Source organism: Anolis carolinensis, chromosome 1 (assembly GCF_035594765.1).
Source record: "Anolis carolinensis isolate JA03-04 chromosome 1, rAnoCar3.1.pri, whole genome shotgun sequence".
NCBI lineage: Eukaryota > Metazoa > Chordata > Lepidosauria > Squamata > Dactyloidae > Anolis > Anolis carolinensis.
In genome coordinates this window covers 77,311,656-77,328,760 of record NC_085841.1, presented here as the reverse complement: position 1 = coordinate 77,328,760, position 17,105 = coordinate 77,311,656, and the positions used below count along the sequence as shown (strand labels likewise).

At 37.7% G+C, this 17,105-nt stretch overlaps 1 protein-coding gene across 1 annotated transcript in view; it reads left to right on the top strand.

Annotated features, from left to right (window-relative positions):
• ust (uronyl 2-sulfotransferase) overlaps positions 1-17,105 on the top strand; it is a 189,649-nt gene that overhangs the window by 115,028 nt on the left and 57,516 nt on the right. Inside the window, exon 5 of the mRNA XM_062977585.1 lies at positions 8,374-8,527. Coding sequence (XP_062833655.1) covers positions 8,374-8,527 — 154 coding nt within the window. The remainder of the gene's footprint in view (positions 1-8,373; positions 8,528-17,105) is intronic.

The window sequence follows — 17,105 nt, the reverse complement described above, 5'->3', positions numbered from 1 at the left end:
GCTCATTATAGATGAATTTTTACACTCCTTGATGTCAATGGGAAGCTTGCCACTGTATTTCCAAATTCTATTGTGTTGCAGTGATCCTTCTCTTTCTCAGCCAGCCCTTTACGGCAATTCTTATTTTTAACAAAATATTTGGTCATGCTTTTATGTTCCTTGTCCACCTTTTTCAGCAGGATAACTTTGCCGAGCCCCAACCTAATAGTGGTGCTGCTTGCATCTTCCCTCACTGCACTATAGTGCACTATAGTGCTTCTGTGAGCTGCCCCGAGTCTCCCCGAGGAGATAGTGGTGGGGTACAAATAAAGATTTGTTATTATTATATTCCTTCATTCAAGTTCCAGTGGCAGAAATACTTATATCAGAATTCACACAAATTAATGCCACCATCAATCAATCAATAAGTAGTAATAAAAATTAGATAATTACGTATCGCTAGAGGAAAAAAGTACACTTTTCCTCTCTTTTGAAAGCAGATGAGATAGTTCTCAAACAGCACTGAAAAAGTGAGAGTCAAGGAGAGCTGGTTCCAGGTTTGCAGGGACCTGGGGCTAGAAATGCCCTCTACACTCATACAAGCTTGATTTCTCTCTCTTAGTTAGAATGGACACAGACTTGATTATCTTGATTATATACTCAAGAGCAAAGATGGTTCCTTTTTAATCATTTGAATTTCTTTGTGGCTTCAGTCATGATTTGGAGGGAATGTAGGTTCTGTAGGTGGGAAGAAATTGCATGATAATTCCACTCCTACCCACAGAGCAGGCTAAATGAATGGCATTGATGAATTTCAATACAGGCTATAGCTATCAATTTAACAATTGCTCTAGAGTTCCACCTAATCCCCCTTTTTATTCAGCATCTATATGAGACTACTAGATGAGATGATTCAAACTGTTAAGTTGGGTGCCATCAATATGCTGTAAAGACATAGGTCAAAGCCAGTAAACCTAAACTGAAGCTCCAAGTATTGCTGTTCTCAGGTACAGAAATGAAATAAGCAGTTTGTGGTTGATGGGATTGCACTCTTATATAATGGGCTGTGGGTATTTCTGGGAACTATCCTTGGACTCATATTTGACATCAGAGGCTCCAATAATGCCAATTGTTAAAGTGCATTGGTTTAGTTGGCCTGTTATTCTTGGACAAAGATTACTTGACCACAGTAATTGGTTCGCTAATAGTGTTCCGTTTAAACTACACAGTGCTGCCTGCTTTTGAGAACAACACAGAAATAGGAGCTTTGTAAAGAATTCAGGAGCTAGAGTGCTGTCTGAAACATCCTATGAAAACAATATTTTGTTATTTGCCTTCAAATCATTTCCACCTATCATGAGATTTTTGCAACAAGATTTGTTCAAAGTGGAGTTGCTTTCCTCTCCTCTGTGAGAGTGTGCAATCCACTCATGGTGACCCTATGGATTTCCATGGCTGAGCAGAGATTTTAATGCTGGTCTCCCAGGCCTTAGTTCCAACACTCAAACCAATATATATATATATATATATATATATATATATATATATATATATATATACACACACACACACACACACACACACACACACACACACATACATACATACACACACACACACACACATGGAATCACTCGCGGCCAAGTATGATGGTCTTCCAAAGGCAGAGTCTTGGTGGTGGGTTCATAAGTGACTGTGGAGACCGATTCTGGATCCACATGGCCTTTCACAAAGAGGACATAGATTTCATTCCTCTTGGCACATTTCTCCCATTTGCCCTCTGTTTGTCCAACTACACTATGCTGACTCTCAGAACTGTCTTACACTTGTTTTAAAGAAATTGGAGCTATCAATATGATTTTGGTCAATTGATAATGACATTCAGGGTCTAAACTGTTTGGGACTTCAATACATGCTAGTGAATCTATGTCACGGGGTGGGGAGGGGGCTCTCTAATTCCCACCATTATATAGAAGCATAGCAAAGGGCCTCCTCAGCTGTGACGTTGTTGTGTGAGCTTGAGAGGTGACAATATTTGCTCATTTCAGCACCAGCATAAAACAGGATGATATAAAAATATCATAGTGATCATAGTTTGCTTTAGATCTGTTCAGTTCGGCATTTGTTCTTCTGTCACTTTAAAAAAAATTATATTATATTAATTTAAATTGTTTAAAAAAATTTTAGCATCTGGAGACTTTGAGAAATTTAGAGATTGGATGAGACAGAAATATTTAAATAAATAAATAACATTTAAAGAGAACCCAAGCACTGTTATAAGTGGTGGACTGTGAAGTACATTTCAAAGCAAATCTTATAAAATCACAAGTAAAAATAAGCCAATACAAGGTTATGATTTCCAATTGCTGGTCCTACCAGAGTAGACCTCTTGAATCCATGGTAACTTTACATGCATCGCTTAACACCATAGATTGTACTCTACTGGAGGCTAACAGAAGTTTCCCAGTCTCATGGAGAAGTGTAGATAGGGAGAAACTTGAGCACACTTTCTGAACACACAAAGACTAGGAATGAATTTTCCTGAGTAAAATGTTAAAACATAGTTTTCCATCAGCTTCAGCTTGCACATGTTCCCATGTGATATCTAAGCAATGAAAATAGAAATGATGGAAATAAATAAATAAATAAATAAATAAATGAAAACTGTGGCTTTCAAAAAGTATATTTAGCTGGAAAGTCATGTTCAGATGTTTCAGATCCTTTATTCTCACTAAGAGTAGTTTATAAAAACAAAAGATTCCCAAATGCAGATATCACATAGAACTGTGACTGGCTTGAAACTGAATGTAGTTGAACTCAGCCGGCCTCAATAACATTCAAGAAGTTGGAAGGAGCATACACACTTGTGCACACATTATATCTGGATCAGGATGTGGTTTTTACGAGGTAGCTAATATTACATCATTTTGAAACAATCCAAGAGAAATATTAGAGATTTTGTTTTATTCTTATGAAAGCTGACTGCAAAAACCAAGAAAAGGTGTTTATTTCTAACTTTGGGCCCTTAATTTGTGTACAAAATGTTCAAATACTGAATAGTAGCATTTGACCATCTTACCAGTATTTGACTTCACTAGAAGAAGAAAAACGCTATAGTTAGTAAGAGAGTCATCTAGCAGAAAATTCAAACAAACCATTGGTGCTTTACTCTTTGACCATTTAACTCGTACTGTAATGTGGATGTTACAGCTACATTTCAACAGTGCCTCTGTCCAAATAAATAGGAATTCTTGGATTGCACAGAAAATTTGGTTTCCAGAGATAGCTTGTCATATGTGAACAATATTGAGCTAATGTCCAAGCCTTATTTTTAAAAGTATCTGTCCCCTTTAAGTAAAATAGATCTAGAGATGTGTGGATGGAAGTTTTACACCATTACATGATGGGCGTATTTATATTTCGTCCATGGAGAAGGAATTGCACCAGCAGTAGCACAGTAGAAACATTGGTTCGGTAGATCTCGTAACGGGAGACCGTCACAACATGAAGGGCAGGGGAGATGGTTAGGGCACCTGGCCACAAATTATATTTCATGCGGATAAGCTCCACTGCAGCAAGGGGAGTCCACGTGTGGACTATACAGTATTGGAGGGCTGATATTGGACATGCTGAATTAGATTTGGGTTACAACAATTTCATACAACACTGGCTGCTGTTGTGTGCAGTAATGCCAGCTAGGGCAACAAGGTTCTGGGGGAGAGGGCAAAGGAGGGATACAACTTCTGCTAACCTCTCCTTTCCCCATTTATCCCATCACCTAAGCCAATGTCACAGCATGCCATGGTGGACTGATAAACCCGTATCATGGCTGGATACTGGTACAACACAGGGGGTGGGAGGGGACTGGTAGTGGGGACTGTTGTGGCTGGTTCTATTTCTGAACCAACTCAACTATTTTACCAAGGACAACTATTTTACCAAGGGGCTAGAATTTGGATTTTTCACCAATTTTGAGTAATGCTAGACGAGACCATGTTAAAATAGCCTTGCCCTTCGTTACCTTGGATCCACCCCATGCAACACTTGGCTGCCATAGGACTGATCCAACTATATTCAGTGATCAGTGTAGATAGAAGCATTGTAAGAGTTTTGAGTGAGGCATAATCTGGCTCATGGAACATTGTTTAGCAAGTCTTGTTTTATATCTATACTTCTTCATAGGAGCATCCTGTGGATAAATTGGGATAGTACTTAGCCTTCAGCAATTTCTATGAAGGCAGAAGGCAGATGAAAGGAAATGTTGTGAAATAATTCCCTGTGCATTAAAAGGGTACTAGAAGTGGTTTTAAAATATAACAAGATACAAACTCCACAAAAGAGTAGTGGTTGTAGGGTGCCAAAATCTTGTAGGCATGCAGGGAAGATTGCATGTGTTGTTCCACATCTGACAATGGAGAAGCCGAGGTTAGTCATATGATAGTTTTTTTAAGGATTGTAGTCATAACTTGGTTAAACTGCTGAGCTGCTGAACTTGCTGACCAAAAGGTCGCCGGTTCAAATCCGGGGAGTGGCGTGAGCTCCCGCTGTTAGCCCCAGCTTCTGCCAACCTAGCAGTTTGAAAACATGAAAATGTGAGAAGATCAATAGGTACCACTCCTGTGGGAAGGTAACTGTGCTCCATGCAGTCATGCCGGCCACATGACCTTGGAGGTGTCGACGGACAATGGCAGCTCTTCGACTTAGAAAGGGAGATGAGCGCCAACCCCCAGAGTTGGACACGACTGGACTTAATGCCAAGGGAAAACCTTTACCTGCCTTTACCTATTCATAACTTTTAAGTACAGTAACTCCTCTGGATAAACAGGCTCCGGATCTGCAATTTTCACTGATTGTGGCTTGTCATGCCTCATATTATTAAATAGCAGCGACTTGGATGTAGACACACTGAAACATGTGTGTTCATGTTGCTGCCACTTAATAATATCTGTGCAGGGTCCGGAACTGAACCCCCATGGATACGGTGGTCCTACAGTATGGGTTAATAACAGGTTTTGCAGATATAGGAGTAGATAATATGTTTAGCATAGAGAACTAAACCAGGTAACATTTCTGTTCAGACATGTAATTCATCTCAGCAGCCATGAAGGATAAAAAAAATTCTAAAAGAAAGTTAGGATTTTGGAGGCTATAAAAAAGGAAGTTGGAAGATATGCACATGAGTTTTAAGGGCTTAATCTCAGCCCTCATCCTGTGGTTTAAAATAACAATTCTGCTTTGCTGATCTTACTGTTTATGATATTTTGGAATGTGGAGTAGATGGAGGATTTAGGCAGCTGCTGTTTGCATGGAATTTTTTATTCTAGTTCTGAACATCTTAAATAATCATATAAACACAGCTTATAATATTTCAAGCTTTCTTGCTGGAAAAATGACAAATGAGTGCAAATGCCAAAAGACTAAAGGTTAAAAAAGGTTCATTGCACTTCAATGATGGAGTAACGTGACATTTCAAACTGCAAAATTTGACATGTAACAAAATATTTTGTCATGTTTATATTCCATTAATGATATTTCTTTATTGTGGCATTTTCCCCCAAGATACTGAACACAATGTTTGTACTATTTTGAATGCATGGAAAAAGTTTGGTTCTAAACCTTAAGTTGAGCATCCCATCATATATATGTTTACTTGGTAGTCAGTCCCTCTGAGTACAGAAAATAAAAATTCTGGTATAGAAAGCATTACAAAACAAATCTTACAAAATGACTTGGATGTAAAACCTTTTCAACTTTCTGTGAAGTATAGCCACATAATCTATGAATGTCATTTATGTTGTCGAAGGCTTTCATGGCCGGAATCATTTTCTCTCCTGATGATTCGCCCACATCTATTGCAGGTACCCTCAGAAGTTGAGGGGTCTGTTGGAAACTATGTAAGTGAGGCTTATATATCTATGGAATGTCCTGGGTGGGAGAAAGAAATCTTATCTGCTTGAGGCATATGTGAATGTTGCAATTTTCCACCATGATTAGCATTTAATGACCTTGCAGTTTCAAGGCCTGACTGGTCACTATTTGGGGGAAACCTTTGTTGGGAGGTGTTAGCCATTGAGAAGCTATTGAAAACCAGCTTTGTTGGGAGGTGTTAGCCACAGAGAAGCAATTGAAATCCACAAGAATGTGGACAGTTTCAATAGAAAGGAGGAAACCGTGAAAATGAACAAAATCTGGCTACCAGTATTAAAAAACACTAAAATCAGGACAGTACATAAAGAGCAATGCTCAAAAAGCAGGAGAATTCCAGTCAAGAATCAATTAGGGCCAGATAACATCTTTTTGAAATATGACAAGATATACATATTTTGATAAATAAGTAACTCCAGTCAAGATGAGCTAATAGCTATAGCTAATTGATTGTACAGTTGTTACATTTGTGGGTTTGTTGGCACAGGTAGTTCAGAATTCTTTAATTTAAAACAGTTAAACTATTCTTGCCACTGAGCTTTTGCTTAAAACATTCTTGTTTGTGCATTTATATTACTGAATAGATGTGCATTGCCTACACCCTTATACGCTTTTGAACATCCATAACATTTTGTGCATGTGGAAATTCTGATAGCCACGCTGATCGTTTTGACAGTCCAAAGTGACTTTAGTTAAAATAATTCTACCTAAAATCACAGAACCAAGTGTTATGTTGCCCTTGGAAATACTTTGATATATTATTGTCATGTAACATGCTGTGCAGGATGTTTAAAGTTTGAGTATATTGCTCTGTTGCTTGGCCAGACTTTCTTACATGTTATCCTCTTGTATATGGGTCCTTGTTCTTCAAGAGAAAGAATGCTAAAAGTTCTTCAAGCTAACAGTTCACTCTTCCCCTTGACATTAACTCATGAAATGAAAAGTCTGTATTTACTCTTCCCACACACAAAAGAATAAGCAAAATATTTTCTTGGAAATGCAAGCATTACTTTTTTTCCTGAGATTTATAGTTTCAAATCCACTTTTGATTTTCACATTAGTCACTACAGAACCTGTGAAGGGTCTAAAAATTTTGATTTTACGACAGAGGTACTCCTGGTCAGTCGGAAGGCAGATAAGAGAATGGGCTTACAGCCTGTGCTGGATGGGGTTACTCCCTCTGAAGATGCAGATCTGCAGCTTGGGGGTGGTCCTGGACTCATAGTAGACCCTGGAACCCCAGGTGTTAGCAGTGACCAGGAGTGCCTTCGAACAATTAAAACTTGTGTGCCAGCTGTGCCTGTACCTTGAGATGCCAGACTTGGCCATGGCAGTCTACGCCTTAGTCCCATCCCATCTGGACTACTGCAACGCTCGCTACCTGGGGATGCCTTTGAAGATAGTTCAGAAGCTTTAATTAGTTCAGAGATTGGCAGCTAGGTTATTAACTGGAGTGTCGTATGGGGAGAGAACTGCATCCCTTCTGTGGAAGCTCCACTGGCTGCTGGTCTGCTTCTGGGCTAAATAAAAAATGTTGGTTTCTACCTATAAAGCCCTAAATGGTTCGGGCCCAGTCTATTTGACTAACCACATCTCTGCATATAAATTACCCCAGGCACTGCGATCAGTAGAGGAGGCCCTGCTCTCGGTCCCACCCCCGTCGCAAACGTGGTTGGTGGGAATGAGGTGGGGGGGGCTTCTCCGTGATCACCCCTCACCTCTGGAACGCCCTCCTCAAAGAAATAAAAATGCCCCCTATCTCCTCTCCTTTAAAAACCTATGGAGAGGAGGAGGACTAGAACATCCTAATATACAATCTCATTGGATGCTGGAAGCCCACCCTGGCTCTGTTGGTGTCTGTAAACCATTTTATACTTTAATGCACTTTAATGGTCAGATTTTATTACAAAGTAAATGTGTTTGATGAGATTTTATTATGCTTTTAACTATATATTTTATTTTGTTTCTAATTTACTTATCAGTTAGTCATTATAAGTTTATATTGCTGTTTATTTATTGGTTTGATTTGGTTTTTTGTTTTCATCATGGCCACTTTTTGTTTGGAAACCACCCTGAGTCCCATCGGGGAGATAGGGCTGGTTATTATTATTATTAATAATAATAATAATAATAATTCTAGTCTGAAAGGACTACTGAGTGATAGATCAACACTTACAAAAATTCAGTTGGCTTAATGGGTCTACTCTAGTTAGGACTTTTTAAAAAAGAACACTTCTCATTTGGTAACCTCTAAGTGTAAAATCAGTTTTATCTATTTGACTTCTGAATTTAAGTTGCAAAATAAAAGTAAAGTGTTGGTGGTGGTGTGCGCATTTGTGGAGTGTGTGTGTGAGTGTGTGCGTGCATGTGTGTGGTTTCTAAAAAAGCAAGCCATCCATTTCTTGAGAAAGTAGATTTTGAAATCCTGAAATGGCCATCTGCAGTCTTCTATTTTTTCCTGTTTGCTAGGTTTGGAGGAGACCAACCAGTGTACATCAATATTATCAGAGATCCCATCAACCGGTTTTTATCCAATTATTTTTTTCGCCGTTTTGGAGATTGGAGAGGGGAGCAGAACCATATGATTCGCACTCCAAGCATGAGACAAGAGGAGAGATATTTAGTAAGTTGTCCTAAAATCTTATATACTTAATACAGAAAAACACAATTTTACTCTTGCCCTCTCTGCTGGTATATTAAATATCTGTATGTTGTTATTTGCATATATATTTTCTGTTACTTGGACACTTAACATGATATTGTTAAGTGTTGTTTCTTATTACCAAATATCTCAGCATGAATTGAATTATTAAAACCAGTTTTAAAATGATTATAAGACTACTTAAATAAATTAAAATGGGTAACAACAATAAAATACAATACACAGTAGAAAAGACAATGCTATGAACACTGAGCCAGAAAAGCTTGAGTGAAAAGCAAAGTTCACCAAATTAGTGCTGAAATTAGAATGAAGTTTGTGCCAGTCACCAGATTTGGGACATCACATTAGTGAAGACCCTCTTCCCATATCTATTATCTACAATGTGTTGTATTTTCAATGATGGAGCACATGATCTTCCGCTGCATGTGTGTTTATCCAAACCCCGCGCTCTGACAGCACATAGGAAAGCCACACTGACAGATAATGCTTCACCAACCAAGTATATTCCTTTATAGTTGGAGTTCTCGGGCAGCCTAGAGTTTTTGAAAGCTATCATGCTTACCTTTGGCAGCTGGGGCAATTCACTTAAAATGGTTTTTGGAGGTTACTCCAGACATCTATGGTGTGAATGAACACACTCCATTAGTTCTAGCTTTAATGCTTTCCTCAAAAGAAACACCATACAGAACACACTTTAAAAATCTGTGGAAGTTGGTTGTTGTTGTGTGCCTTCCGGTCATTTTAAAGAGAAAACTATGCAAGTTTTCTTGGCAAGATTTGTTCCAAAGAGGTTGCCTTTGCCTCCTGAGGCAAAAGAGTGTGACTTGCCCCAAGGTCACATAGTGGGTTTATATGGCCTGGTCTCCAAAGTTGTAGTCCAATGCTCGAACCACTACACTATGCTAGATTTCATGGAAGTTTCAGTGCATTAACAATTGTGGCTTGCTGAGTCTGCCTAGGAAAATGGGCAAAATATTAATATTGTGTGTTCCATATTTATTACAACAGAGGGTTCCATTATTTTGCCCTGTAATCCCAACAAGCTTTTCACCATTTGGAATAATTATGTTTGGATATTGTGGTGGATGCAATTTGTCCTCACTGCCTCATAGTAGACACAACAAAGTATCTCCTCACTGATTTGAACCATCTGTGCTCTCTAGTTAATGCCCAGTTAACCCAAAACATAATTTTGTAAATTCTAACATTTAAAGTCAAGGAGGAATTCATAACCAATTAGTCATCAAAACTTTAATTATTTGGGGAGAGAGTGGTTTATATTGCTGCTTTAATCGGTTTTTCAACTTTTAAATCATGCCATTTCTTTTAGAAATATGTTGATGTTTTATTGCATTGCTACAATTTAATATTGTAAATTAATCAGTGATATATAATAGCCAGCACTTTATATTTTTCTGATATATGTCTATTTAATCTAAAGCTAAATTATGTATGTGTATAAATCCATTTATGATACAGCAGTGCTTAAGCTAGACTCTGTGTGTGTGTGTGTGTGTGTGTGTGTGTGTGGATGGATGGATGGATAGATAGATAGATAGATAGATAGATAGATAGATAGATAGATAGATAGATAGATAGATAGAAAAATAATATTACCCTGTTATTGGCATGCTATATGAATTCTAATTATTGAAATAGAAATCTGATCTAAGTAAGAAATGTTGTAATGAAATGAATAATTGAAATGCTTCTGTCAACAACAATTCAGTTCAATGTATTAACCCAGCTCACAAAGCAGGTTCTTTGATTGCTGCTTCTTTGACTTTGATTTGAGACTTCCTTCCACCAGGCCTGATTCTGTGATCGCGTATTGGCTTCTTGATGAGAGCGCAAACAGGAGGTGTTCTGGAATAGTAGCATCATGACGTCTTGTTACTTAATTGTGTCTCCATCTCTTAAATAGCATAGGACAGTTAACTAAATTAACAGAATAGTCAACATACAGAAAATAAATTCTGGATAAAATTAGAAAGAGTCTTATGAAGTGTTTTGTCATCTGATTCCTTGTCTTTATTCCAGTTATCCATTAAGATAGTCATCCATCAGGGCGAGCAAGGCAGTTCCGGTTATTAGCGCAGCTCAAAAAGAATGCCAGATTGAAATTGATCCAGAGTCCTTGGAATTGAATTACTATCATCATCACCATCAGCATCTTACTCAAAAAGGAGCTGGCTTGCTGCTATGACAGTCATGTCCGGGGGAAAACCCCTTAGGAGGATAGATACACAAATCACCTCTTGTACCCAAATGGCTATTTTCTCTTTATCAGATCTATTACATTTTAATGGACCAGTGTCAAGCAAAGAGATGCTGGACTGCTTTGAGCTGGTTATTCACTTTCTCTGGCTATAAGGATTGAATTTCATCATAAGAGGTATAACTAGATGCTCATATTTTCAATATAATATCTCCAGGAACAACCTAAACTACTGGTTGGAAGCTGTGGGGAAGTGGAAACTGAACACCAAGTCAAACAAAATGAAAGTAATGCTATTGAGCAATCTCAGTAGTAGTTGTGGGATAGCTGGCCTGAAAAGGAGTCAGAAACTAAAGGTATTCTCAGACCATGCATTCAGTTGCTTTTCATACTTTTTAACTGCAACTATGAAAAGCAGCAGCTCCCAGTTTGTGAGTTAAGATCCACCCGTCAGACCTTTATCTTGTTATCCAGGTGGCTCATTTTGCCTCCTGACTTGTTGAGAGACTGTCCTACTTTACTTTTCATAGCTGTGTTTTGATAGTAGCCTTTTAAACAATTTGGCTTTGTTTTATATTCAATTAATTTGGTAATTTGATGTATCTGTGTTGAGCACAAGAGGGGCAGTCCATAAATAATTTAAATTAAAATACATAAATGTTAATATAAATGGAAGTTAGAATTATTACTTGGATTTAAATGGTGCATTCTATAAGTTTAGGTTTTAAAAAATGTTCATAGTTCACACATAGTTCACACACACAGAGTGTTGTGTCCACAATATCATAAACTTGCAGTGCCACTCTTATAGGGGACATGCTGGCTTGATTGTGGACTTTGAGACCTGGAAATGTAAATAGTGTATTTCTAAAGCCTAAAATATAATGTGTCTTGTAGGGTGTGTATATGTTACTGAGGTCATATACACAGCTTCATTCCAGGTAGAATGCCAACAGTGCTACCAAGAGTGATTTAACTGCTAATGAACCCTAAAACAGGTACTGTGTTAGAAAATAATGGTTGATGCAAACATATGGTTGAAGTAATCTGATGAAATGCAGTCAACTATACCTGATGCTACATCACCTCGACTTAGAGCAGTGGTTCCCAACCTGTGGGAGGTGTTTTGGCCTATAACTCCCAGAAATCCCAGCCAGTTTACCAACTGTTAGGATTTCTGAGAGTTGAAAGCCAAATCATCTGAGGACTCACAGGTTGAGAACCACTGATTTAGAGCATAACAGAAAGATAAAGATGTTTAATTAGCATCTGTTAGATCACTGGACAAAATCTGTCAGCTGATTAGGCTAGAAATATATTATAGAAGTTGAGACAAGAGAGAAGTCTTTCAGTGTTGACAAAAGATAGGCTGCAACCTTGGCTCCAAGCTATGTCATCTCTAACGTATAACTAAATACCTGGGCATAATGATGGAGATAGACCATTCTGGTAAGAGATGATCTTCTCAACTATTCTATGCCGCATAGATATATTTCCCATTCTGTTAAATATTGTTATTACTGCTGCTAGATATAGCAATAGCCAAGGATTTTAACCCCTTGGATGCATCTGTGTAACAAGTGACTGCTTCAGAGATGTATCTTTTGATTAGCAAATTATTTTAACATAGAGTATTGCTGTCATCCACCCCTTTCCACACCATGTGTGGTGTCTTTTAAACCCACTATCATACTATTCATAGTTTGAGTTTGGGATATCATTTTGTGATTTGCAAGGAAATAAGGGTAAAGTAGACACTAGGGTTAAATATCTCGATTTTTGTTGCCCTCATTTTTTTAAAATAAATTTACCATCCCATCTACTTTATCTTATCTTAATTTTGGCAAATATTTCTTCATATGTAGAAATGTTTTAGGGAGTCTACTGAGGTATTTAATTTTAATGTGACTTTTATGGAAGAAATATTTATCTTTTTCCATTATGTTTTCCGTTTCTTTGTGTTTATGTTCACTGATATGAATGGAAGACAGAATGGTATGGAAAAATCAAATTCATTGGGTGCATCATTATAGCTAAAGGCGGGTGTTACTAGTATAAATTGGACTCACCCCCTTGTAAAGCTTTAGATAGACTCTGGTTTCATATTGAGGAAGAATTACAAGCTGGATATCTTTCGAGAGGCAGCTTTTTAACTTGAAAAAGTAAGCACCATGTTCTTTTGCTTATCTGATGGGTTAGAGACCAGAGAATAGTGAGAAAGTAGGAATCTGTTGAACAGTGGAACATAGGGGTCCCTCCACCATCTCAGCTCACTTGGTAAGCAATGGACACATATGTATGCGAACTGTCTAAAGCAAGCCACCACAGGGAAGAACTGACAAAAAGCATGTTGTTTTTATACTTACAGATTTCAAGAAAAGTTCTATTAATTTGATAAGGGATCCACACATATTATAGTTAAAACATGGGATTGCGTATGTGCGCATGGTTTTAAGCAAGCCTCCACAGGCAAAAAGAATTCATGAAATAATGGACCATTGAATTAATAAAACTTGCCTGCAATTTGCAAGCACTGAGAGAAAAGACTCATTGAAAAGCAGGGGACACTGTGCTTCACAAAGTTTAATACTGTCCTGGCCACCTTTTAAGTCTTTGGATTTGCCTACTGTGTACACCTTTAGGAATAAATTATGTTATAGTTTAGTGGTTTTAATTATATTTAGGCTGAAATCTTGAAATTTGAGCTCCACTAAAGCAGTACTATTAGAAGTAGAGGTCCCTAACCCAGTACTTATCCCGGAGTACCTGTCTGCCAGACCAGGATCCCTGACCTCCTTCAGTGGTTAGAGGATCCCTAAGTGATTAGGAATTCTCTAACCACTGCAAGAGTCTATTGCATACCGTGTAACTGTGGACAAGTCTACCAACAAACGCAGCACCCATACACAAATCAAAGAACATGGAAGACACTGCAGACTACTTCAGCCAGAAAAATCAGCCATAGTAGAACACATGATAAACCAAGCTGAATACAGAATATTATTTGAAAGCACAGAAATTCTGGAGCACTCGGGCAACCACTTTGACAGACTACACAGAGAAGCCATTGAAATCCACAAGCATATGGACAGTTTCAACAACAGAAAGGAAGAAACCATGAAAATGAACAAAATTAGGCTACCTGTATTGAAAAAGACTAGAATAAAGACAGTGAATAAGGAACACCACCCAGACTCAAGAAGTCTCCAGATAGTAAGCAGTCAAGGGCTTACCCAGAAAAAGGATGCCTCCAGGCAACAAGCGATTCAAAGGGAACAAAAGCCAGGCTATTTCCAAACTTGCTAATTGCACCCTTCACACTAGTTTAACAGACAATTGATCTTTCCTCCCAACCTGGACATTTCACAGGTATATATACTCCACTTGTTTGACTACCACCATATCCTTTAAGGATGCCAGCCACAGATTCAGGTGAAACATCAGGAGAAAATGCTGCTAGAACATGGCCACACAGCCAGGAAACCACCTTTTTTAAAAAAAAAAATCATTTTTCCCAGTCCTAAACTCAAGATGTTTTCATTATGCAAAAGTTATAATCTAATTGAACTATTGATAGAATTGAAAACAAATTGAAGCCATAATTATGAACAAGCGGAACAGTGAATATAGCCATATTATCAAAAGCCCTTTTCCATATTCCTACCACATCTATATGTGAGAAATGTGAAACAAAGATTAAGGATTCATTTAAAGATCTGAAAACAAGAGCAGGCTCATATGGGGCAATATCGATCATCAGATAATCTGGAACCAGGTCATATCAGGCTTTATCGATCATAATGTTCACTTTGAAATGTACTTGGAAACAAATCTGTTGACAGTTAAGCTATTGCAACAAGGACATTGCATGCTCTGTGGAGCAAGACCCAGTTGACAAGAAAGATGTTTTGTCCCTCCTGGAAGCTTTCAGAACCAACATTTTGGGTACATTTGGGGAAAGCAAGTGGTGGTTGTCTAAAAGCCACTCCTCTGTGTCACTTTTTCAACCAGGTCCCTCCTTAGACTTTGCGTTATATCACTTGCCGTTATCTTTAAAATCACAAGAGCAGATATTATTCCAGGGACTTAGTTTTTCAAGGGTCAAAAGGGTGGTAGCACTTATTGTGAAAATGCTTTTCTAGAGAATTTTGTCAAGTAGACTTCCTTTTTTCTGTTTCTAATAAAAGATTAGCATGATACAATTGCAGCGTTGCATAGATTATTTCCAGTCTATGCTCCCACAACCAGCCTCCATTATACCCATAACTTTGTAGAAATACTGCTGTCAGTTTTCTTGCTTTTAGTTAGTCTAATTTTAACACAATTCGTTTTTCTAATTTTACAACTCACAAGGAAGTAGCCTTCCTTGAGATCTTTTTCCCCTCTTAGGAGGCCATTTTGGAGAGAGACTCTGACTTGATCAATGCTGATTGAATATTTCTAATGTGTCACATAGTTTTTCATTTATTTAACTTGCAGTTATTGAATTGTTGTTTGCACAAAGGGCCTTCTGTCCATAAGGAAATATTTACATTTAGTAAGTGAAATGAAATGTAATTCTTAGTGATTGCTTCTTTACACTCTGGAGACACTGTACCAAATTAAAGTGCTATATCCTAATGTTTTCATCTGCCAAAAATGTTCTCTAACACCTCATACTTACCCTGTTGCTCAGTAAAAAAAACAAGGATAATCTTTTTACTACTAACTGTATTACTAAGCGTGATAGTCTCTTACCTGAAAATGCTGTGGTTTTGGACTTGAAATACCAGATTTTTTAAAATTCCACTGACCATTTGGGATCATAGTGTAAATATAGTGCCAGGCTTTGAGTCTACTCCAAAGAAAACATAAATTTGTACAAAATGTTGGATAAGCTTTCTTTAAGTGTTTTGGTGAATGTCTGTGTTTACCAGAGATTTCCAGCAAATCCTTTATCCAAAGCCAGATGCTACAAAATCTGGTGCTACACGGTATACATATAACTTTTGGTATTTGAATTAAGAAGAAACTTGCAGCTTGTCATGTTAAAACAGGCTGAGTCAAATCTTTCTATGTGTCACCTTCTGAAAACACAAATATGCCTGGCATCCACTGCCAATCATGAAATATTTGAATCTAGCAGATGCCCAGAAGAGACTTGCCTCGCTGCTGAAAGCAGAGTATATGAGGACTTCGCAGTAAACTATTCTCAATGTGAATATCTTTTTATGATATCTTTGTATGCAAGAACATACATATTTAACATTACATGTGAGAAACATCTAGGAGTCCTAATAGACACAAGCTGAATATGAGTCACCAGTGTGATGCAGCAGCTAAAAAAACAGTGCAGTTCTAGGCTGCGTCAATAGAAGTATAGTGTTGATTCATATTCAGCTTGAAGGAAATAATAATACAGTACCACTATATTCTGCTTTGGTCAGACTTCACCTGGAATATAGTGCACTCACAGACAATTATTGGTCTTTATATTTTGATGTTATGTACCCCACATTATTTTCCTTCTTACTTTCCTTCTTGTTTATTTCTGTTTATTTGCCCAAAATGTATTATCTCTTTTTGTTTCTCCCATTTGTACAAGACTTCTGTATGTACAGGACTAACACAAAGAGAGAGACAATCAATCTTCAATCCTTGGCTCTCGGAGTATGATGCTATTGACTCGGCGCTATGGTTCCCTTTTGGAAGCTTTCAAAACCTTGTCATGTTTTACAGATACACTTACTCATTACAGTGTTGAGTGTGTTGGTCATAAAACAAGAGGTGGTTTGTTTCTCATATTGAAGTGTAATTTCATGTGGTTTTAAAATAGGTTCCATTCCATATACAAACTCTTACTTAACTATCACACAGCTTAGTTCCAATGACATTTAGAATATAAACATCTGTTCAAGTACAATCCACATCCTTGTCTAATGGTCAGCTAAATACTTGCTTGTTCTTCACATGTTTTCCAGCAATTCCATTTTAATGTCCTAACCAAAGCTGCCTGCCTTTGATTTGTAACAGTTTCTAAAGAAGTAGCTATGTTACTCTGACCCAGCAAAGCTATATGTCAGTGGTTCTCAACTTGTGAGTACCCAGATGTTTTGGTCTTCAACTCCCAGAAATCCTAATAGCTGGTAAACTGGCTGAGATTTCTGGGAGTTGTAGACCAAAACACTTGGGGACTCACAGATTGAGAACTACTGACATATAGGTAATCACTTGTGGCCAAGTATGATTGTCTTCCAAGGGTAGAGTCAATTATTCTTTAACATTTTAAAAGTTATATACCTCTTCATGCCTAGAATGTTAACTAAATATGTAGAAATCCTA